Source organism: Rhagoletis pomonella, unplaced genomic scaffold, assembly GCF_013731165.1.
Source record: "Rhagoletis pomonella isolate Grant_MI unplaced genomic scaffold, Rhpom_1.0 Rhpom_scaffold_00003, whole genome shotgun sequence".
NCBI classification, from domain to species: Eukaryota; Metazoa; Arthropoda; class Insecta; order Diptera; family Tephritidae; genus Rhagoletis; species Rhagoletis pomonella.
In genome coordinates, this window is record NW_023458557.1 from 35,622,028 (window position 1) to 35,647,897 (window position 25,870).

At 37.5% G+C, this 25,870-nt stretch overlaps 1 protein-coding gene across 1 annotated transcript in view; it reads right to left on the minus strand.

The window, feature by feature from the left end:
• Window positions 1-25,870, minus strand: part of LOC118735173 (neuroligin-2) — a 252,026-nt gene that overhangs the window by 51,157 nt on the left and 174,999 nt on the right. The window contains exons 2-3 of the mRNA XM_036464813.1: window positions 22,259-23,478; window positions 21,885-22,196 (exon numbers count right to left, since the gene is read on the minus strand). Of these exons, the coding sequence (XP_036320706.1) occupies window positions 21,885-22,196; window positions 22,259-23,478 (1,532 nt within the window). The remainder of the gene's footprint in view (window positions 1-21,884; window positions 22,197-22,258; window positions 23,479-25,870) is intronic.

Genomic DNA, 25,870 nt, shown 5'->3' on the forward strand with positions numbered 1-25,870 from the left:
GCAGTAGCGGTTCAAAAGTAGCGATTGACTCCAGCAGTACTGGAGGGGCGTCTACCATTCAATTGCTTTGCTCACTACTGGCTAGTTGTGAGGAATGTGCACACGTACGTATGTATGTATGTACATATCAATGCTTCATTTCAAACAAGCAAGTGTCGTTGAATTGTTTTTGAACTACAGTATCATCACTTCGGCAACACGTCAAATGCACCTTCAGCAACATACCAAAGGCGGCGGTTTGACTTCTGCAACAAATCAAGTTAGCTAACTGCGGCATCTTGCCTCCGCCAGTCTTTCACATAAGCTCTCATGCACAGTATATATAGTAATAAACCTTTTTCAGTACTCCTCGGGGGTAAAAACTGATCAGGGTTGAAAATGAGAAGGAGCATGCATTTTGTTGATTCAGAGTTGTATACAAAATTACTGTGGTACGAAAGGGAGCAACAACCGTACTATTACTACGTTTATACGCACGCATTATTTGCAAATAACAATTTGCAAAATGGTAAAATTTGCCGTATAAACGCTGAGTTAATTTTTGATTTGCAAATAACTAAATCACGCAAATAAGTATTTATTAGTGGTACTATTTGCAAATAAGCGCAAGACGCTGCCATTCTTAGGCACTCCGCACATTGCGCGTCTAATCAAAGTAGAGTAATCGTATCGTCATGCCGAAACGAATGCATGACGACTCGACTTCTGTACACTTGCACGCCGTGCATAAGTCACCAGCTAATAAACACTTTCTACACATAAAAAATTTGCTGGCCGTTCTTTCGCAACTACGCACTTCCGCAAATATTTCTGCTCCGAAATATTGCATAAACGCTTGTGGTTTAATACAACTTGCACGAATTTTAGCACGAAATCATTAATTTTCTATTGAATTGACAAATACATTTTATTTCCAACACAAAAAAGTAAACAAATGATGATTTCAAAACTACAAGCGCCTTACAATGTTGGGCGCTTCGATTCATTAAGCTTTTATGTTTAGGCGAAAACAAAATTTTGAATCGTAATGTACAGAGCTTCATTGAAACACATGTGTTCGGCATAAAAGCTTTATACTTTAGTATGCCGAAACGATTACACTACTATGATTAGGAGCTTAATGTGCGGAGTGCCTTAGGTTAATTTTCCTTTTCGATGGTCATCTTATTGCCTTTTTATCACAGTAACCAGTAGAAAAGGTTTTTGTTTTTGTAGCTGATTCGTGGTGAAAGTCCTTTATGGGGACCAAATTTCCCCTCGAGAAATTAAGCGCATGGTTGCTTTTGGGTCCCAAAAGAATGAATATTAGAAAACATTTAAAAAAAGTGTAAGGTAATAAAATTATATGCAACTAAAAATAATCACAATAATTTGCACTTATGAGTTAATGTGATAAACATGTGTAAAAACTCCTTTCAACTATTATTTTTCACAAAATAATTTTGCGGATCAGTTTGCTCTGAGCGCTTGTGTTGTTTACCAAGAAAATGCAGCCCTGTTGGTTTTATTTCTGTATCGCATCGCGGTGAGTTTCTATTTCTTGGTAATTCGGTTTGTGAAATGGTAAACAAATTATTGAAATTTATTTATTTGATGTGTATAAGATTTCATTAATGCATTTTTTTTGTATTTTCAGACTATTAATTACAAACACAGCATCATCAACGGTGATTGCAAGAACTACTGCCATCCCTGCGGTTTTTCCTCTTGGTAAATGCGTTCTGGTCGTGACCAATGGTGGTCTCCCAAATCGGCCGGGAATAAGGTTAGTCATTTTAAATTTTATATCTTTATTCGTCGACATTATATGACATGTCATCATTGCAGGCTATTGTTGCAGAACAAAACGCCGCAACCACTGCTGTGGTAAATATGTTCCAGCAGAACTGCCCACCGCCGTCGGTGTAATGATTTCGATAGCTGAACAAACGCCATCTCCTGGGCATTCCCACAGCTTGTCGACACTAGCTACTATATCACGTGTGAATGCAACTGGGGCTTAATTTGGTTATTAACAGTGCAATAGTACCATGTCATTGGCAAAAACACTAAGGGCCAATTTCACAGTGCGTAGTTAACTCCGAATCGACAGTTAACTAGAGATTTTCAGTACAAAAATCTGTAGTTAACTCCCGATTCCGAGTTAACTACGCATTGTGAAATTGGCCCTAAGGGCTGCTGGCACATAGAGGTTGTAAAGTTTTTGGTATCGATGAACATACTCGAAGAAGACGATGGCCGAAAACATATGATGAAACATCTTCTGGCATGCCTTTGACAATCGTTAAGTCAGACGGAGGCTTCACATACGATATTTCACACATGGCTGGAATTCGTTAGCGGACAGAGCACACATTTACAAAATATTTGTCGTTCAGCAGAACGTGCATGCATATTCGATTCTGATTTTATGGGTCGACTACGGAGGGCAACCGAACTTCAGTTGGTTGGCCAGTGGCTGAAATGGTATTACCGATGGCAACTAGCAACTGAAAGCTGGAAACTAAGTTGCTATATTGGCAAGTGCGTTTTTGTGGCTGCCGGGAATTTTCGATTGAGATACTTTATTTCTTTTTTCAACTTTTTTTTAAATTGTACCACCTTGAACTTTATGAAACTTAATTATTGCTATTCATAATAAAAAACATTTTCATTTCAGTGGCGCTGTACATCGGCAACCCAATTGAGGTTACGTTCCCATCCATAATCGATCCATAAGTCATAATCGCACGAACTAATCAAGGCTATCATAGAATCCATCGTAGTCCGATTTTTCGTGAAATCTACGAAAATGCTATTAAGTTCGAGTAGCTACGAACGCAGCGCTTGCTTTGAATACACATAGCAGTTCAGATTCAGTGATCGCTTTTTCTTAGATTTTAAGAAAAATTGGACTACGATGGATTCCGCCACCAATATGTTTTCTCCTTTGACAAGATGTTGGAGAATCACGGCAGCACAGCCGTATTCCTACTCTATGCTCTTACGCGCATATGCTAAATTTCTCGCACCTAGCTTAAGTGCTTGACAAAGGCAGAAGGCATATCTTCAACATTATAACTTAAAGTAAAAAACTTTAAGGCATGCAATAAAAGAATCGACAGAACCAAAAAATGTTCTCAAAACTATTAAACATAAAAAATTACACGAATAAAACTCATAATTTAAAATAAAATATCGCAATTGTTTTTTATATGTACATACATATTTACAAAATGAATCTTAAAGCACCCACAGTAAGTCCTAAACATATAAATGACTAATAAGAAAAATAATAAATAACAGTAATATGAAAAAGTATGTCGAGAAATCTCTAAATAGTAGCTAAACTGTATCTCAATAATAACAGATAATTTTAAGCAAAAAATACAACCGACTTCAATGCGCATTCAGGTCGTTCTGGTTACGTAGATCCGACTGTCTTCCCTTTTTTTAAATCGTTAAAAAAAAATTATTACGTATTCTACAGAAAAAAATCAAGATTCATATTTAAGGATTTTAAGTAAAAATAAATAAAGGAAAACTTGTTCGTGATATCTTGACCAAGGTGTATTCACGGTACAAAAATCTGAAGGTAAAACCGTTGAAAGGCAGCCTGAACATTTTTAAAGTTTGATAACATTACAAAAATGTTTTCAAATTTCCAATCTCACAAATACATTCTCATTATCAGTCTCAAATAAATGAAAATTTCAATATTTTCATCTATTTGTTTTTTGTTTTACCTTTAATTGGCATTTGAGTTGCTCTCAAAATTTCAATTTTATAAAATAGACAAACTACAAAAAGTAAATTATATCATGGGTGTATTAAACAACAATGCTTTTTCTTAAAATTTCAGACCTTTCACTCAATTTTTTCAAATAAATTTAAGTGAAAGGTATGAAAATCTGAGAAAAAGTAATTGCTTAGTTTTTATGCATACGGCCCAAGGTGTTATTGGCAACTCAGTGCGGCTCTCTTTTAAGATACTACTATGTAAAAAAATATAAACAAACGATTCAAAATTCGTACACATTTTTTTCAATTTGACTTTATAGGATGGTTCTTCTGAGAGCAATGTCATATTCAATCACACTTTGTTAAATACATTTTGATCTCTACCAAATAATGTACTTCCTCTGTAAAGATTTTATGAAATGTTCCAAAATTCGCTCCGAGCGCGCTCACTGTTGATCATTTGATTTAAATAGTTTGTCAAATAATTAATACTATAGTTTGATCGGAGTTAATATATTCTTCAGTAGATAATTATATTATATTAAAACATAAGCTTATGAGAAACTATTTAGTCTTAACATGCATATTTTATATCGTGTCCCAAAATTCGCTCCGAGTGCGTTCACTGTTGATCTTTTGATTCAAATATTGTTTGTAAAGCATTCAGTAGTGAAGTTTGATCGGAGTTTATATATTAATAAGTAATTAATCATATTAAATTGAAATATAAACGTATAATACGGTAGAAAGTTAGAAATTATTTAGTGTATATACATAATTCGCTCCGTGTTCCAAAATACGCCCCGAGTGCGTTCACTATTGATCATTTGATTTAAATAATTGTCTCTCAAGCATTCAGTACTATAGTTTGATAGGAATTATATATTCTTAAGTAATTGATCACATTTTATTAAAATATAAACGTTTAATAGGGTAGAAAGTTAGAAATAATTTAATGTTAACATGCATAATTCGCTCAGTGTTCCAAAATTCGCTCCGAGTGAGTTCCCTATTGATCATTTGATTTAAATAATTGTTTCTCAAGCATTCAGTGTTATAGTTTGATCGAAAATTATATATTCTTAAGTAATTGATCACATTTTATTAAAATATAAACGTTTAATAGGGTAGAAATTGTGAAATTATTTAGCTTTAGCATGTATAGTCGGCCAGAGACAATTGCAGAAAACTGCAACTACTCGTGAAAACTTACAATAAAAGCAATGTAGATGAAAGTACTAAATATTATTATTATTAAAATTAGATCCATATATAAAACATTTTACATCATTTATTTGAAGTAAGTCGGAATATATTTTTACATATAAGATAATTTCCATTTAACTCATAAAGTACATATTTCACTACAAATATATTTAAGATCACTTCGAATTGCAAAAATAGCGCTAATTAGTTGTATTGAAGTATAAAACATTTTATGACGTCCATGTTTACTTATAAAGCGCATAACAATATTTCTCTCGCCATTTATCCGATGTTAAAATTTTTCACCACATTATTTTGCTGCACAGCACCCTGAATGCGGCAAAACAGTTGCTGGCAACCCTCAAGTCCTTTATGGGGACCAAATTAACAGCCACAACAACAAAAACCTTTTCTACTGGTATACTGTGCTTTTTATAATCAAGACGTTGCCTGTTTTAACTTTATTTTCCTTTTCGATGGTCATATTATTGCCTTTTTATGATCCGGCAATATTAAAAAAGAATTTTTCACCATCGAATAAACAGTGAGTTAGTTATTTGCAAATTATTTTTATTTGCAAATAGCTTACGTATAAACATAGTTTATGACAGAGTTGCACAAGTCATGACTGTGTAATAGTGCCCGAAACTAATTGCAAATGTGTAAAAACATTGGAAATTATTGTCTATTGTTATAGACACTAGTACAGATAGTTCATAGTTCATAGCTCAGTGTATAATAATTAATATTACACCGTACATGATAATGAACTGTTAAATGCTAAAAACGCTTGTAACTTGTAGATCACTCAAACTTGGGTGTGCTTAATGGACTGTCTGGGCGGATGCGCTGGCAGGGATTGGGGTCTGTATAACTATACAAACCTTGTTTTTTTTTAAATAAAAACTTAAATATATTCGGAAATTTAGAATTTGGCTTGATAAATTCACAAAATTTACGCTTTTCATAAAAATATAATCTTACAATGGAATTTTAATTTTAAACTTACATTTAAGAAAACTCCATTCAATGCTAATAATTACGATTTAAGTTTTCCAGTTTATAAAACACAAGCGTTAATTACGTACTTAACTATTGATATCATTCTTCATTAAGCATGAATATAAGCATACATTAAAGATGAATATTATAATTCACCTACATTTTGTTCATAAATAACACATAATTATGTATATTTTATCCTCGAAATGAACTTTTCCTAATCATGAGGAGAAATTCCCCACAGTAACGTTGCCGTGCGCGGAAAACGAAAGCGCTGCACACAACTCAAAAGTACACCTCGGGGACCAAATGGTGAAAAACTGCGAAAAGGTTTATTACTGTATATACTGTGCTCTCATGCTTTCGGCAACCGTCCCAATGCAGTATCGTGCTTTTGGCAGTCGATCAAATACGGCGGTTGCTGGTTTCGTGACGATCATTCGGAGTACAGGTTTGCCGAAGTCAATATCAGTATGAGCCACGATTGAGAGATATAGAGATTGCGCCAATCGCGGTACCGCTAATCCGCTCTTTGTGATTTTGACAGAATCAGCTGTGTGCGTGACGTCATCTTGGTGCAATTGTTGATTGTGAGCATACGAAAAAACCAAATAACAATTTTAATATATGTGCGTTAATATTTCTGCGTGATTTTAAACAATTATTGAGACATTACAAAGCAAAATGAAGTGTGCCGTGGCAAAGTGTAATAGTGAAAACAAAAGGAAAGCGTGCGATATAAGTTTTTTTTCGTTTCCTACGGACGCAAATCTGGCGAAAAAGTGGAAGCAGTTCTGCCGGCGAGAAGATGCATTAAACAACAAATCGAGCTATGTGTGCATGAAGCACTTTACTAGTGAAGATATTGAAAATAATATTTGTAGTACTAGTATTAGGTAATGCACCAGTGGATAAGGTCGCCAGACGCTAATTAAAGCGGCATCTTACCGCGCTGTTATGTACCTAATACAAAACAGTGCCCAAGTTATTATACATTTAAAAGTTGAGCTTAAATTATGTTTTGCTTATATAGAATATTTGTTTCCAAAGAAGCCACACTCTCGGAAATGGTACAAAAGTCATCAAATAAAAGCTGTGGAGTCAACAGCTGTGGAGTTTATCGTGGTTGGCTACCGTCCACAAATATAAATATACACTCTGCATGGCTTTTTACAATGGCGAGTCCAAAAATTCACTTTGCTGCACACCTTCCTTTTGGTCTACATGAAATTGCAAACACTATTAATACATCCATTTTTTCATGTGCTAAAAATCGTACTTACCTAAAGGGCCACATGTCCAAAATTATTGCTACGTGTTCCGAATTAATCAATCTTTGTATATTTATTGATTCCTGCAAAATTGGGCCATGTAATATTAAAACTAACACATTTTTCTGCATTGTTTACATATTTTTATATGCGTTTTGGCATTTCTCTCTCGCAATTGCACCAAGATGACGTCACGCAAAAATTACGCTCAAAAATCCTCTCTCATTGGCGCAATCTTGTATTCTATCATTCTTGAGTATAAGCTGTTATAAGCATCGTTCACTTGTGGTGGCTGTATTTGCAAGACAGCACGCTTTGCTCTGGTGTTCGTTCATCCCCCGTTTTAACGTGAGTAGGCTTAAAGTCACAAAAACAGCACCCTTTGCCAATGTCTGGTTAGCAGACGCACATTGTACAGTGGTCTTGCGCGGCTGAGTTTCACGCTTTCTGACGCCTTAATATGCTTGTTGGCTATTTTCTGTTTTGAACTCATTTTTTTTTTACTCTTCGAGATGGGTACCTATGAAGAACAAGTTCTAGAATGGTTGGAAAAAATATCGTTGAATGGAAGCGATAGTGAGGACAATTTGGAAGAAGATTTCAGTGAATGGGCCGTATTAACAAAAACTAAGCAGTTGCTTTTTCTTAAGATTTCAAACCTTTTGCTTGATTTATTCAAATAAATTTACCTAAAAGGTATGAAATTTTAAGAAAAATCAATCGCTTAGTCTTCTTTATAAAGCCCAATGTGATACAAAAAAGTCAATTTCATTTGTAAGTACTTCTTCTTCTTCTTCTTCTTCTTCTTTTTTGGCGCTGTAACCGCCTAAGCGATTTTGGCCGAGTTCAGCAAAGCACGCCAGTCGTTTCTCCTCTGTGCCAACTGACGCCAATTGGAAACGCCAAGTGAAGCCAAGTCCTTCTCCACCTGATCTTTCCATCGCAGTGGGGGCCTCCCTCTTCCTCTGCTACCACCAGCGGGTTCCGAGTTGAATACTTTCAGAGCTGGAGCGTCGGTGTCCATTCGAACGACATGACCAAGCCAGCGGAGCCGCTGTATTTTAATTCGCTGCACTATGTCCATATCGTTGTAAAGCTCATACAGCTCATCGTTCCATCGTCTGCGGTACTCGCCGTCGCCAACGCGTAAAGGACCGTAAATCTTCCGCAAAATCTTTCTCTCAAACACCCCAAGAGCCGCCTCATCGGATGTTGTCATTGTCCATGCTTCCGCGCCATATACCAGGACGGGCATGATGAGTGACTTATAGAGCGTGGTTTTCGTACGTCGAGAGAGAACTTTCCTCCTGAATTGCCTACTCAGTCCAAAGTAGCACTTGTTGGCAAGAGTGATTCTACGTTGGATTTCAATGCTGACATTATTATCGGTGTTAATGCTGGTTCCCAAGTAAACGAAATTCTCTACTTTCTCGAAATTGTAACTGTCAACAGTGACGTGGGTGCCAAGGCGCGAATGTGCTGACTGTTTGTTTGATGACAGGAGATACTTCGTCTTGTCCTCGTTTACCACCAGACCCATGCGCTTTGCTTCCCTATCCAACTTGGAAAAGGCAGAACAGACTTCGCGGTTTTTGTTACCGATGATGTCGATGTCATCGGCATAAGCCAGCAATTGCACGCTCTTGTAGTAAATTGTTCCTGAGCGGTTCAGTTCTGCAGCTCTTATTATCTTCTCCAGCATCAGATTAAAGAAGTCACACGAAAGGGAGTCGCCCTGTCTGAAACCCCGTTTTGTGGCGAACGGCTCGGAGAGGTCTTTTCCAATTCTGACGGAGCTGGTGGTATTGCTCAACGTCATTTTACACAGCCGTACGAGTTTTGAGGGGATGCCAAATTCAGACATAGCGGCGTTTAGGCAACTCCTTTTAGTGCTGTCAAAAGCGGCTTTAAAGTCGACAAATAGGTGGTGAGTGTCGATCCTTTTCTCGCGGGTCTTTTCCAAGATTTGGCGTATTGTGAATACCTGGTCTATGGTGGATTTGCCAGGTCTAAAGCCACACTGATAAGGCCCAATCAGTTCATTGACGGTGGGCTTCAGTCTTTCACACAATACGCTCGATAAGACCTTGTAACCTATGCTTAGAAGGCTGATCCCGCGGTAGTTGGCGCGAATGGCGGGGTCACCTTTCTTGTGGATTGGGCAGAGCACACTTAAATTCCAGTCGTCGGGTATGCGTTCATCTGGCACAAGAGTTGATGCATGCACCTTATCAACTCCTCGCCGCCGTACTTGAATAGCTCAGCTGGCAGGCTGTCAGCTCCAGCGGCTTTGTTGTTTTTCAGTCGCGTTATTGCTATACGTACCTCGTCATAGTCAGGCGGTGGAACGTCGACTCCGTCATCATCGACTGCGGGCTCGGGTTCTTCTTCTCCACAACTTTCCCTGCTGCTACCATTTAGTAGGGCGGAAAAGTGTTCCCTCCATAATTTAAGTACGCTCTGGACATCAGTTACAAGGTCGCCATATTGTTCTTACAGGAGTGCGCCCCGGTCTTTAAACCTTCCGTAAGTCGCCTAACTCTCTGGTAAAATTTTCGGGCATTCCTCCTGTCGGCCAGCATTTCAAGCTCTTCGCACTCACGTATTTCTGCCTCTCTCTTCTTGTTGCGGCAAATACGTCTCGCTTCCCTCTTCAGATCCCTATAGCGGTCCCACATAGCGCGCGTTGCGCCCGATCGCAGCGTGGCCCTGTAGGCGGCATCTTTTTTCTCTGCAGCTTCCTGACACTCCTCATCGTACCAGTTGTTCTTTCGGGCTCGCTGAAATCCGACTACTTCTTCGGCGGCGGTACTTAATGAGCGGGAAATGTGGTTCCACTGCTCGACATTTGTAAGTACAAGTCACAATAAAAAAGATAAACAATTAATACCTTTAACCCTTAAACGCCTAGTGGTCCCTGCAGTAGACAACCCTTGATTTTGAATTTTTTTCATTTTAAGCACGCATTCTCGGAAATGGCAAAACAAACATGTAGCGCTGATTAATCCGCATCTTTTGGCTTCATTGTATTTCGTTTGCGAGCATTACAGCCATTTGCAGTGTGACTTTAAAGTGCTTCGAAATAAAGAGTGAATGAAAATTTTCTGTACTTATGTGAATAGTGCAGGAGATCCAGTGCATAGTTTTTAATAAAATTTTAAAATCGATTTCGTGGATATATACAAATTTTATGTAAGTGTCTAAAAAACAAAAAAGTTGACATTCGTGGCATTTATGAGCTAAAATCTGGTTGGTTCTTTGAGGAATCAGTAGGTGCTCACCAAGAAAGTTGTTTTATACCCAAGCCCACTTTTGCGCAAGGGTATTATGATTTTGTTTTTTTTTTATTAAAATATGCTATATATAATTTTTAATGTAGAATGTCAATAAGGAATCGTCGGTTTAATAAACCAGAGGAACTGGAGCAGTTTTTAGATGACTTCGACTGGTCACATAGTTCACTAGTGGTAGTGATTTTTGAGATGATGATAGCATTGCTGACCCGAACGTCACTATATCGGCAATTCAACAAACTGCTGGATCGGATAGTGATAATAGCACAGAAGAAACCGCGGTAAATGAAGGAAATACTGGTGAGAATCCTGTTGAGAATACTGGCGAAGACAGTTCAATGAATAACATAGGTGACGGTGAAACTGTTTTGGGGGATCGTGCCTGTTGGCCCGAATACGCCACATTATTTTCGAATACGAAAATTGATAAAGAAGCTGTTCAGTGTAAATAACCCTTGTGGAAGCGACAAAACCTGCAATTAAAAGAAAGCTGGGTTCATTTTCGCGGTAATGACCTTATTACTCCCGAAATCATGGCGTTAGATACGCCGTATCAGTTTTTCTCATTTTTTGTAACCGACGATATAATTTCGAATATCGTAAATCAAAGTAATATATATTCAATTCAACAAAATATATCAGACGCACTTAACACTACACCCGACGAGATGAAACGGTTTATTGGCATAAACTTTTTGATGTCAGTCCTCGAATATCCAAATGTACGAATGTATTGGGGTGAGTTCGGTAATTCTCACATTATTGAAGCCATGACACAAAATCGTCATGAAAAAATTCACCAGTTTTTGCACATTAGCAACAATAACGAGATGCCTTTCTGTCGAAATCGACGTGATCCATGTGCTGAGCAGCAGGTGGAAGAGCAACCAACATCAACCGCACAACTGTTGCGCCAATCAAAGAAAACGGTTATTGCGGAAGTGATCGGTTATTCAAAATACGACCACTGATCGAAGCACTGAACCGAAATTTTAACAAAGTTCCAAAAAAGGGCCGGCTTTGCGTAGACGAGCAAATTTGTTCAACGAAACAAAACAAAATCATTTCTTGAAACAGTATATGCCCGACAAACCACACCCGTGGGGATACAAGCTATTTTTGATATGTGATGACTTAGGATTTTGTTACGGTTTCGAAATATATTCGGTGAACGAAGACAATCCGATAGAAAATGAGCCAAACTTAGGGGCATCAGCTAACGTTGTGGTTCGATTGTGTCGATCCGTACCCCCTTTCGTCAACCACTGTATATGCACAGCGTAATCGGCTTCCTGGTTGCAAACTTCAAGAGAAAATGAAAAATCGCGGTGAAATGGATGAATATGTCGGATCCTTTTTCGGGATCGAGATATCGACAGTATATTGGAAAGATACGAAAGTTGTGAACATGGCTTCAACACTAGCTGGCCCACACCCGAACACTCTCCTACTGTTGAAAGGTTTAATAAAAAAACCAAGCGTGTGGAAAAAATCCCATGTCCCAATGTTATACACGAATACAACAAATATATAGGAGGTGTGGATCTTATGGACTCATCTCTAGGTCGGAGTCATATCCGCATCAAGTCACGTAAATGGACAAATAGGCTGATATACCATATGCTTGATATGGCAATTATTAACTCTTGGATATTATACAAGCGACATTACTCCATTACGCCACGAACAACCAAGATATTGAGCCTCCACGAGTTCATTTGTGAAGTATCGCAAGTTCTTACGAAATCTGGAACCCAGTTACTAACTAGAGGGCGGAGAAGTAACATCGAAAAGGAGATTTCTGCAAAACGGGCACGTCCCAACAGTGCTGCATTACCGCCCCGTGATATACGGTTGGATAACGTCGGACATTTACGCAAATTTATAGACAACGGAAAGCCAAGATGCAAACATCCTAATTGCTCATCACGTACACAGGTTTATTGTATTAAATGCGGCGTATCTTTATGTTTCTCGTCAAAACAAAATTGTTTCCTGGATTTTCATACTTACTAAATGTAATTATTTATTAATTCACAAAAATGTCTTTAAAAACATTTGCTTTAAATGTACTTCTCTAATAAACCCCTGATGGTTCCTCCAGGGACCAACCCAAAAAACTCCCACTAAAATCCAAACGCATCAATTGCCCAAAAAATCGTTGAACAAACATTGCTTAGAATTAAGGTTTAGATCGCAAATCTAATTTTCGATCAAATGGGAAATGTCAGGCGTTTAAGGGTTAAGTGTGAAAGTAAATACGAATACCTTTAAGATAATTTATGGTTCGTTTGAGTTCGTTCGTTTTAAAATATTTTTTTTTTTAATTTTTTAAAATAGTCCCTTTCAAAGAGATGATAAAATATGTGTTATTCAATATGCATATGCATACATTCGTTTTAAAAGCGAAATAATGCATATGGAAAAAAAAGAAATAAAGCATACATGCACAGTTTAATGTCTAAATGCATAGTTTCTATATGCGTAATTTCGGTACCCCATGAAAACATTCCTGTCCACCGTGATTCAATAATTAAAGGTAAGATAATTATTAACAGCCGTGGTTTGACACTTGAGAAACGGGAGGTTTGAACTCCCTGGGTACGAAAATGGTAGTAGAAATTAGGCACTTAGTAAGGAAATTCCTCTTGTAAATTTTAATGTATTTGCAGGAAATTCGGCCTTTTAAACGAAATATTATATATCTACATACGTGAATTACGTAATTTATGTGCTAATTGGGGGTATAAAAACTGCAAAAGGGTTCAAAATTTAAACAAAACTACTATGACTTTTATGTAAACATTGAATTTAACAGTTTTTGTTTTCATCAGTAATATGTGCTTTATATGCATATACAAATATACATATTGTACAAAAACGTATAATTCTATTTCACAAGGGAGCGGTGCGAGAGAAACAACTCAGTTTATCTAACCTTTAATTATTGAATCATGCCTGTCCATAAGTACATACTAGGAATGTTAATCCTGGGATTCCGGGATCCCGGACTTTTTAAGTTCTCGAAAATCCCGGGATTCATGGCAAGTAATCCCGGGATTTCGGGGATTTGCAATTTGCACTGATGGCAATAATAGTAACTCCTTTTCTTGACCAGTATTGGCTATATTTCTTTTTTTATTTAATAATAAATATTTTTTTTTTAAATGTGTAGCTCATTATACATATAACACCGCGCGATAGTAAATTTCATACACAAATATCAATATATTCACGAAACCATGGGCCAAATATAGTAAAAGTGCGTTTTTAGTTTTTCGCTCTGACGTCAGTAATTCAAAAATGATTTAAAAAATTCAGAGAAATGTGCTTAGAAAAGAAGTATGGGTATAAAATTAATGAGGAAAGCCTGTAGAATTTAAACATATTCAAGTTTCTGGTGCAAAAGGGCTGGTAAATATTGAAAATGTCATTTTAAAATTTTATGCTTGAAATCTCGAAATATTTGTTTTTGAAAAAAGTATATGTTAAGGGCCTATATAAACTCGATAACATCCTCGAATTTCGTTTTTCTAATTTTGTCAGCTTAAAAATTACCTATTCGTCTTTGTGAATCCAAAAAATATAAAATTTTTCAATTCTAAAGAAATTTCCTATTGCAGTTGGTACCCTTATTTTTATTCTACATTGCATTGAATTTATTTATTAATTTTTGGAATTAATCATATCTTTGAAATTACAAAGTCCTTCAAAATAAATCCTGCGGTCAGAGAGAAAAAATAAAAACGCCACTTTAAATAAAAAAATAGGTTTTAAAACCATTTATTTGTTATATATTTGATGGTAGCAGAGTTTCTCAAACAACATAGAAGCAATTTTTTCGATTCAAGTTGTTGAAAAGTAATGAATATCTAAGTCCCGGGACTAATCCCGGGATCCCGGGTTTGTGACAAAGCCACCTCGAAAATCCCGGGATCGGAAAAAGCCGAAAAATTAACATCCCTACCCCTTAAGATGAAAACCACGGCAAACATTTAAAGGACTACGATTTGAGGGCATGCACCTGGTATGTCCGGACCCTTAGTGGGGAAGGTGCCTCTGCCCGGCTGGTTGATGTCCTCGAAAGGACAAAAGTTGAAATGCCTGAGGCCTTGCGACGTCTACTAAAGGTGCCATGTAAAGGAGCGAAAATTCGGTGTTGGACTTGTGGTGGGAGAGAGACTCCGTCGCCGAATACTGTCGTTTACCCCGGTGGACGAGCATCTAGCCACAAACCGCATCAAAGCGAGATACTTCAACATCTGACAATTGACTTCGCCGGGACCCGAAACATGGTAGTATGCGGTACTAGGTTCAAGTATAAAAGTATAATCGTGGCTGTCTCCGGATCCAAAAACCAGAAACCAAATCGCTCATGTTGTAATAGGCGGAAGGCATGCTTCCAATGGTTTAGAAGTACGTACACTGCGAAGCCCAAACATCGACTCGGACCTCTATACTGTTGCAACCAATATACGCACCCGCCTCTGTGCAGCAAAAAGTGTGCGCCCAAATATGCAAGGAAAGATTGACGTCGAAAAGTTGCAATCACAACAGACAGCCAATGCATTCGCTACTCGACCCCCACACCTGCTCTCAGAGCACTCTTCAACAAACCGACATACGCGAGCAGTGAAACCACATATACCGCTCATTAACTACTGCTGCCGAAGAAGTAATCGGATTTCAGCGAGCCCGAAAGAACAAATCCTACGATGAGAAGTGTCAGGAAGCTGCAGAAAAAAAAGATGCCGCCTACAGGGCCACGCTGCGATCGGGCGCAACTGAAGACGGTAGCGTATTTGCCTCAATAAGAAGAGAGAGACCGAAAAACGTGAGTGCGAAGACCCTGAAATGTTGGCCGACAGGAAGAATGCCCGAAAATTTTACCAGCGAGTTAGGAGACTTACGGAAGGTTTCAAGACCAGGGCCTACTACTGTAAGAACAGTAATGGCGACCTAGCTACCGATGTTCAGAACATACATAAATTATGGAGGGAACACTTTTCCACCCTACTGAATGGAAGCAGCACGGAAAGTTGTGGAGAAGGAGAACCCGAGCCCGCAGTCGATGATGACGGAGTCGATGTACCACCGAATGACTATGACGAGGTACGAATAGCAATAACGTGGCTGAAAAACAAGAAAGCTGCTGCAGCTGACAGCCTGCGAGCTGAGCTATTCAAGTACGGTGGCGAGGAGTTGATAAGGTGCATGAATCAAGTCTTATGCAGAATATGGTCAGATGAATGCATGCCCGACGGCTGAAATTTAAGTGTGCTCTGCCCAATCCACAAGAAATGGGACCCCGCCATTCGCGCCAACTACCGTGGAATCAGCCTTCTAAGCAGAGGTTCAACGAACTGATTAACTCTTATCAATGTGACTTTATACCTGGCAAATCCCCTATAGACCAGGTATTTACAATACGCCAGATCTTGGAAAAGACCCGCGAGAAAAGGATCGACACTCACCACCTATTTGTCGACTTTAAAGCCGCTTTCGACAGCACTAAAAGGAGTTGCCTATACGCCGCTATGTTTGAATTTGGCATCTCCACTAAATAGATATGGCTGTGTAAAATTACGTTGAGCAGTACCACCAGCTCCGTCAGAATTGGGAAGGACCTCTCCGAGCCGTTCGCCACAAAACGATGTTCCAGACAGGGCGACTCATGCGACTTCTTTAATCTGATGTTGTATAAGATAACAGGAGCTGCAGAACTGAACAGCTCAGGAAGAATCTACTACAAGAGCGTGCAATTGCGGGCTTATGCCGATGACATCGACATCATCGGTAACAATAACCGCGAAATCTGTTCTTGCCTTTGCCAAGTTGGGTAACGAAGCAAATGGAATTGGTCTGGTGGTAAACGTGTAAGACGAAGTATCTGCTGTCATCAAACAAACAGTCAGCACATTCGCGCCTTGGCGCCCACGTCATTGTTGACAGGTATAATTTCGAGAAAGTAGACAATTTCGTTTACTTGGGAACCAGCATTAACATTGATAATATTGTCAGCATGGAGATCCAACGCAGAATCACTCTTGCCAAAAAGTGCTCCTTTGGACTGAGTAGGCAATTCAGGAGTAAAGTCCTCTCTCGATATACGAAAACCACACTCTATAAGCCTCTCATCATGGCTGTGCTGGTTTATGGCACAGAAGCATGTACAGTGACAACAACCGATGAGGCGGCTCTTGGAGTATTCGAGAGAAAGATTTTGCGGAAGATTTACTGGCCTTTACGCGTTGGCGACGGCGAGTACCGCAGATGATGGAACGATGAGCTGTATGAGCAAATTCAGCCGCTCCGCTGGCTTGGTCATGTCTTTCGAATCGACACCGACGCACCTGCTCTGAAACATTCAACTCGGAACCCGCTGGTGGTAACAGAGGAAGAGGGGGTTCCAAACTGAGATGGAAATACCAGGTGGGAGACGGACTTGGCCGCAGTTGGCACAGAAAAGAAACGACTGGCGTGCTTTGTTGAACTCGGCCAAAATCGCTTAAGCGATTACAGAGCCAAATAAGAAGCAGAAGACATAGTTTTACTCTGAATAAAACATTATTTTCAAAGAAGTGTATAAAAGAGAATATTTTCTTTCGAAATTTTTACAAAAAATGGGGTAGAATTGGAAAGAATAATACAATTTTTTGTAAATTTAAAATTTATTCTAAAAACTTTCCACATATCGATGTTCCTCTGCAATAACGGGATACACGAAAATTTCACGTTTTTTAGTTTTATAGCGGGCTAATCATATTTTTCTGTGGCAAATCGACAATATGCCATTTGTCGCAAAACCGAAGTGGCCAACCCTTACTACTGAACAGTGGCACATGTCGTACATTTATCATGATAGGTTAGTGATGCTTCAATGTGAAATAACAACACTTTTCCTATTGTGTCGTTGTTCAGTACATAGTTTAAGTAAGAGAATTAGTAATTTTTTATGGGAAATAACGGCACTTTTCGTTTCGTGCCGTTGTTAAGCAATACAAATGGAGTTTTCTTCGTTTAACTACTTAGGAGTTGTTACTTATTTCGTATTTTTACAGTCCAACACTTACTTAATCTTTAGAAAAAGTCGGAAGCTTACAAATTTTTCCAACAGAATGACTGCAAATAATACGGAATAAATACGTTCCAAAACATATTATTGCTAAATTACGAAACAAAAAATCTGAAAAATATGAATATTTAAGTTGTGTCGTAATTGCAGAGGACCATCGATATTTGCAATATGCTCACAAAATTTATTATTTCTTTAAATAGTACAAATATTCTTCTTTCCAAAGCCCTACAAAAACTTAGAATTAGGTTAAAAAATAACCTAGATAAAAATTTGTTGGTGTGCCGACCTGCCGATTCAACAGTTCATGATGGTCAACAATTGTGTATACCGCTAGGCTTTCTACAGATTTGTAGTTATTTCTTTAACAATCTCTTAACACAAGTTCAGAATCTAGAAACTCAAGCCATCCACATTACTTTTCGTATAACTCATAAACTTGCTATTAAAATTTATTTCAAGTGAATGAAGTTCCGCTGAAAGGATTCATATGAGCGGCGTTAATTTACCACGGAGTATGGCACCTTTTTCTTATTAATCAATTACTAAATTTTATTGCTTGGTATGGTATACAAGAAATCCTCCTTTTCGACAGAAAATCCCATTCGCCCTTTTTAGTCATAAAATCCCGAAAAAAGGGCGAAATCCCACAAACTGACAACACTCGGTAGTGCCCACCTCTGATCTAACGCATAGATAGGCGATTTTTGCTCGCGAGCAACGCCAGCGTCGCAGTTCGTATACGTACACAGAAGCACAGCAGCGAATTTCGATTCAGTCAAGTGGTGGTAATAGTCGCGACTATCGATAGTGGGCGATATTGTTTTTTTTTTAAACTGTCGATAGCCTATCGATAGTCGCCTATTTCTAAAAAGATAAAAACCTAGTTGGGGCCTATTCATAGTAAGTAAGTTTTTTCGTTTACTATTACATATTAAAGCTGCTTTACTGCACATTCGTTCTGATTCTACTGATGATGAGTTAGGCCAACATAGCTGCCATATATTGTTTTATATAAAAGTATTGCTGCTTTATACAATGCACATTCACCATTTTTGTGTCTAAAATTTGGAAAGTTTTCAATAGTGAAAATACTCGATAGTTTTTCAAAACTATCGATAGTAGAAAAAAACCAGTCCCATCGATAGTATCGATAGTGCCATTGATAGTTTGACACCACTAATTCAATCTGCTTTCAGATTTCACCAAGGCAACGTCACGCTCGGCTGTGGCTTGTTTTTCTTCGTAATTTTAGCACACGCTTGCCATATTTTGTGTAGGAAAATTGCAAAAAATCCCCAATGCAAAGATTTTCTTACATTGTTCTTTGCATGCGTTTGTGACGATTCAAACACAAAATGGTGCGACTCTATATAAGAACTACAGTTTATAGTTCAAAGAACTTTCAACAAGCCCCAATGTCCATAATGCTGTTATTCCTATATATTTTTAATATAAGCAAGCTGTATATTCCGTGAATTTAAAAACATATACAATTGTCTGCTTGCTGACCAACGTTCACTAATTTAATAATAAGTCCCATGACATTCACAAATTGCATACTTTATTTTAGAAAAAAATGTCTAAAGAAATCGATAGAGAAAAATACGTAATGAATAATATTTGTAAGTTATACTCTATTTTCAGGACTAAATACCTATTTATATGAAAATAATAACATCTAGACACCGTAACCATCTGGCCGGCCGGCATTCAAAAGATTTGATTCTAACAAAACGGTGCCCAGGTGTTAAACAAATGAGTTTTACCAATTAAATTTTTTGAAATTTTACAAGTACTAAATTTTTCATATGTAAAAGTTTCCATAAACTAATAGTATTAGTTACTAAAAACTTCCAAGATTCATTATTTCACTATACGTATATAAAGATTTTGGCCTATCTGGCCTGACCCATGCACGAAAAATACCACTTTTAGTACATTTATAAAAATGTGGCAACCATAACTGAGCGCGACGCACTAATACCACGACAAAATGAGACTGTGTCGGTGTGCCCAGCACGGTTGCCACACAACAAAAAATTTGCTGACCAGAATTTACAAAAAAAGTTACCTAAAAGTTACCAAGTAAAAAACAACGATTTATTATACAATAAACTGTAAAAACAAACCTCGTTTATTTGCCATAAATAAGAAATGGGTGCAATAAAGTTTTATTAAAAGAAAAGTAAACAAATTAATTTTACATATGAGGCCATGAGGGCCAGAGGAGCCTATCTATAGACAAATTTTCAGTTATATGAGAAAGAAGGATCTATAAAAAATAAATTCGGTCCTTTACTAAAAAATTCATTGCACCTACGTGATGCTACATATAATAAAACCAAAAGGGCGGGCCTCGGGCTATTACCGTTTCGATTCTGGTAATGCTTTTTAAGGTGCACCTCAACTTTTTTTGAAATGTCAGTTAAGCTACTCTGGCGCTCAAGGCCTCATATATTAGATACATTTACATACGTATATAAATACATACATTTTTATCGAATCTCTGTATACGTACGTGGAAAGAAAAAGAGAATATAACAAAAAATTTTGAAACAAAAAACAACACATAAATATTTTTGCAACGCACGATTTTAAAAATATGCTTAAAGCTCTTGTCTCTTGAACGGGATCTTAGCCTCAGAACAAAAAAAAATATTTAAAAAATCGACTTAAGTGCATATACCGAAGCGCTATAGAACCCAAATACACCGCACAAACTGCTCTTCGAACCTCCTTTTTTCATTTCCTCTATATATGGATCAAAGATCTGTCAATAAGTATTGAACGTGTGGCATATTTCGTGATATCAATTCACGGCTCGGCATTTCGCGTTGCATTTCGAACAAAGTAGACGTGGTATCATCACACATATAATAGGGGTCTTCCTTTAAACTCGTAAAAGTCTCGTAAACCTCGTAAATTTAAGAGCTTCGTAAAAGAACTGTCAAAATTTGTATGGAGCTCTATTTAAGAGTCCCTCGTAAATTTACGAGGCAAATTTGATGCGCAAACGACCACGTAAACTTCATTGTTGCCGAGGGATCGAAACTTTTATACAAAAATGTATGATAAAATAATGAAAATAAATGAAAAAAATAATACGCGAATAAAATGAATGGATTTCATCCACTAACTGTTTCGACATAGGTTTTCTCCTAATTTTCGGCATTTCTAACTGTATTTTATTTAAGAGTGATAGAGATAAGATGGCGGGATGTTATGGAAAATACTACGAAACAAAAATTGCTTCACAAAATCCTGGTTGATCTGTCAAACAGCCACTTTACGCACCTATTTACTCCTTTTCAAAAAGGGGGTGTTCCCATAAAAGCCTCGTAAACTTACGAGTTTTACCCGGTTTAAGACTTTACGAGTTTAACGGAATCCCCTAAATAAAAAGTATAGATACGATTTCCAGGCTTCATCTATTGGACTTTAAACCTCTCAACTCAAAAACATGTAAATACTGACGCGATAAATATTGAACATGTGGCATTCCCGCGCGATCCATCACTATTTTTAAATCCATCAATATGGATCCCGATCCAAATATCACAATAAATATTGAACGTAAGACGGGCACCCCACACTGTGATAAATTAACGAGTAGACTGCCCAGCGACAACTTTCTTCGATATGTGGTTAATTATTTTTTCTGAGTGCTGTGTTGCTTGTTTAATGCAATTATTTCTAGTATTGTTGTCATCGCGACGCACAACCACAGTGCAATATACCAAATTAATCCAACTTTTTTAGTCTGACTTTATACATACACGGCAAACTTACCATAAGTGACCAAAGAAAAAAAATGTTGCCAAGTTACCAAGGACTCAAAAAGATACCTATTTTGGTCACAAGTGACCAAATGTGGCAACCGTGTGCCCCGCCATTGAGCTAATGTATCGCCTTGATGAAAAGGAATACAGCAGAAGCCCTCACCGCCAATATTACGCAATGTTAAATGTAATGCATATTTAAATAGAAAAATAATCGAGCGCAATAATTGCAATATATTTATTATAACTAGAGAACGACCAAACTTCGAATTCGGCCATGTTCGGCCACAAAAATACAGTTCGGTTTCGGTTCGGCTTCGGCAAAAAAAGCCGAACTTTGACCGAACTTTCTTATGTACTTTTTTTCCTTTTTTTAAATAAAAACTCTGCATCTTTAAAAAGCCATTGCTTGTTTATTACTTGGGCCCCTTAAAATGTTCGGTTTGGTTTCGGTGGGTCAAAGTTCGATTCGGTTCGGCCTTAAATATCGATGATCGGTCGTTTTCTAGTTATAGCTATGGTAAATTTTGTGTACCTCTTAGCATTTCGCCACATAATACAGCAAATAACCACTAAAACGATGAGGGAGAAACAAGCTACCGACATAGTCCAGAATGCAATTTGTAAAGGCTCTTTTGGCTCCCACCAAAACTCCGTTGTAGGCGGATAAGTCGGAACTAGCACTCCGATTACCGTTGGCAGGTATTGTGTCCAAAACGCACATTCAGTTTGTCGATAATTGAGCAATATTGATGAGTTGAAAGTCGTATTGATGTTCAAGTAGCGCAGCTCGCCTTGATACGCACGTTGGAAATGGATGCCCAAAACTTGTTGTGGTGTGGGATTACTGCAGTGATTTTTTCAATTAATTCTTATTATTTAAAAGATATTCTCATTAATGAAACTAACCCGTATCTGGCAAAATTCGAATAGGTTTGCATAAAGAAATGACTCATGTTTCGATCGTTGTCTGTCCACATATTGCGCTGGAGATGTTCCCTTTTAGGAAAGAATTCTATGTCCATGAATGGAGCGCCAGTAAGGAAATAATGTTCTATATTATGTGGATATTTTCGCCATTGTGGATAATTCAATGCTTCCACTGTTGTGTTGAGCACGTATATATAGACTGGTACGCGCTGCTCCAATAGTAATTTAACCATTTTATCAACTGGTGCTCGAAAATACAGATCAGAAAGCATATTTATATATTGCTCACGTATCACCGTACTATTGTTGGGATCCGGCCAATATGTATACATGTATTTGATAGCCTCGTAAACGCCATTCGGATTTAGTGTGTAATTGTACCGGAAGACATGTTCGCGGATTTTTTGATCAAAGAATTTAGCATCAATTTCGTAATATGGTGCTAAAGACTCATTTTGTCCTACAAACAAAGCTGCCTCTTGAGTCGTTACACCTGTCATATACTGCAATCCACGATTGAAATGCCCTTGTCGAATAAGATATTCCGGAGGTTGCGTTAAGAATTTCCAATCTTTTTCACGCCAACCCTCATACCAATCATCGGCAGGCACCGTGAAGTTGTGGTCCAGCACCGGCCCCCAAGGAAACGTACCTACTTGCGGTGGGAATTCTGCATTGCCCAGCTCATAAAAGCTACGTCCAGTCCGAAGACAGTTAACCAGTTTCCATGACGATTCTATGGAGCAGCCAAGCAATTGGCCCAATACGCGACTGGTATTCTGTGCACGATATTTATCTTGAATAAGTGTCCAGTCCGCCAAAGCAGCTCCCGATTGTGCAATAACTCTCTTCACTATGTTTTTAGTTTGCGGTGCAACCATTAGCAGACCGGCAGATCCTGCACCTGCACCTGGGCCAAACAATGTAATCGACTCGCGATCACCATTGAAGAATTCAATGTTGTCATAAATCCACCTTAGAGCCATTACTTGATCTAGTATCCCATAATTGCCTGGTGAGTTCTCATCACCGGTCGATAAGAAACCAAGTGCACCAAGTCTATAATTAATCGTAACTACAACAACATCGTAGAAGGACGCGAGTATATGACCTTGAAAAAGGTTAGAGGCACCACGTATGAACTCTCCACCGTGTATATAGACCATCACAGGATACTTTTGCGCCACGCCAGCACCTGTCTGTCGGAAATGAATTCCAAAGTTAAATAAATTGTGTAAAATACATTCATGGGCGTAGTGCAGGAGGGAGATAGGGGAGGGGGGGGGGGGGGGGGGAGTGAGGCGTGTGCTCGAGGAGCCACATTTCTTCCGATGTATACAAAAATAATACCTCAAAATGCAAAATTAATAATTTTCAAATGTAATTAAATAATAATATCCAGCAAGTATAAATACATACATATGTATGTACGTACATATGTATAGATATTGCGCACATAAATGCCAAAAATTGCTTATTAAATAAATTTTTGCAAATTTATTTATAATTTGTCATTTTTGTACAACCTATGTACACCAAAGTTCTTACACAAATCTTTCTTGATTAAAAATGATACAGGGCAACACTGATTTTGGTACGACAAATGTTAAAGCTGTTTTCAATGGATATTTTTCTGCTGATTACGAATCCGTAATTATAAAGTTTTCATCAGGTCCAGATTTTAAGAAAAACGAGGTCAAAATGTCAAAAAATCGTGTTTTTGCAAAATTTATAAGCTCTAGCAAAGAAAGAGAAGGTGCTAGAATCTTCCGCTTACGCTTAAATTAAAGCTAGGACTCTCGACTACTGTCCCTGTAAATACCATCCCTGCACCTTGACCTGATGGTCAATTACAGCGACTTATTTAACAGCAAAAAGTGTCAACAAATCGCATTTTTTGCCATATTTGAGAAGCTCTAGCAAAGAGAGAAAAGCTGATGGAACCTTCCACTTAGGCTTAAATTAAAGCTAAAATTCTCGATTCTGTCCTTGTAAATACAATCCCTGCACCCTGACCTGATGGTTACTAATAGTCAATTATTGAACAATAAAAAAAATACTGAAAAATTGTGCTATTGAAAAAAAAATGTGCCAAAATCATTTTTTGCTTTAAAATAAATTACCATAAGTGACCTTAGGGTGAAGGTGCAAGGATGGTATTTTTAGGGATTGCAGTCGAAAGTTCAAGCCTTAATTTAAGCCTAAGTGGAAGGTTCTAACGCCTTTTGTGCGGAAGGTACTCAAACTTCGCTAAAACCAGTATTTTCAGGAATAGTAGTCGAGAGTTCTAGCTTTAATTTAAGCCTAAGTAAATGGTTCTATCACCTTTTGTTTCTTTGATAGAGCTCCTAAAATATTACACAAAACGCGATTTTTTAACATTTTGGCCTCGTTTTTCTCAAAATTTGGAGAGATGGTAAGTATTGAGTTACGGGTTCGTAATCAGCACAAAAAAGTCTGTCAAAAACAGCTTTTAAAAATCGACTAATGGTTCTACATCAACTTTGTGTGTTATGCACAATATACCAAAAATTAATGTGTGTGAATGCACAATTAACTTTTAGTTTAGTAGTTTAAGTGTCAAGCCAGAAGCATAAATGTGCAAATTTACCAATTTTGAGTTAATGGGTTGACTTGATTAACCTTTGGATGTTTTATGTTATACCAAAACCCAGATAACCATGCGTACACGGAATCCATATGTTTTACAATGTCAATTACATTAATTTAGAGTTAAGTCTGATAAAAAAACTTTCAAACTTGATTTCGCAACATTTTGATTAAGAGTTAAGTCTGATAAAAAAGCTTTCAAACTTGATTTCCCAACATTTTGACTTTTACACATTCATGTTTCTGGCATAAGGGGAACGATATGTAAAAATGCATATCAAAACAAGAAAAGAAGTATAAGTTTGGGCGAAACCGATTTTAAACCGTTTTGATAATATGCTATATCAGGCTTATTGAAATAATTGGACCACATTCGGTGGAAATCGATATAGCGTTTACCGTATGTATGTAGTGGGTGGAACTACCCCAATTTTCCAAAAATCTTTAAGTTTATTTCTTATTAGGATATTCTTATACCAATTATCTTAGAGTAAATCGGCGTTTTTAGTTATAGAAATATCGGAGTTTTCGTATTTCTGAAATTTACCGGTTTCTGGGAAGTGAACGTAGTTATAGTCCGATTTCAAGAATTTTAAACATATTGGCCCGTAGTTATAGTCGAAAGTTACAACCTCTTCTAGTTAAAATTAATCTTTAACTTTAGAGCAGGCTTTAAGTTTTAGTCAGTTATAGACATGTTAGAGGCAGGTTTTTGCTAGATTGACACAAAACAGGGCCATTAATATAAAATGAAAAAAGTAACCAATCGGCATTAGGAAAACTTTGTTATTTTAGCAAGTTCACCCTGTGTCATCTGACTTTTATAAATAATTTTGAAAATGGCGCAGCAAACTGTAAGTAAATAACAAATTTTTGTAAAATATAATTTATTAACGTAAATAATTTAATTTTTATAGGAAGTGAAAAGAGTTCGTGAAGTTAATTGCTTGCGCTCCTCCTCTTTCATTTGAAAAGGATCTT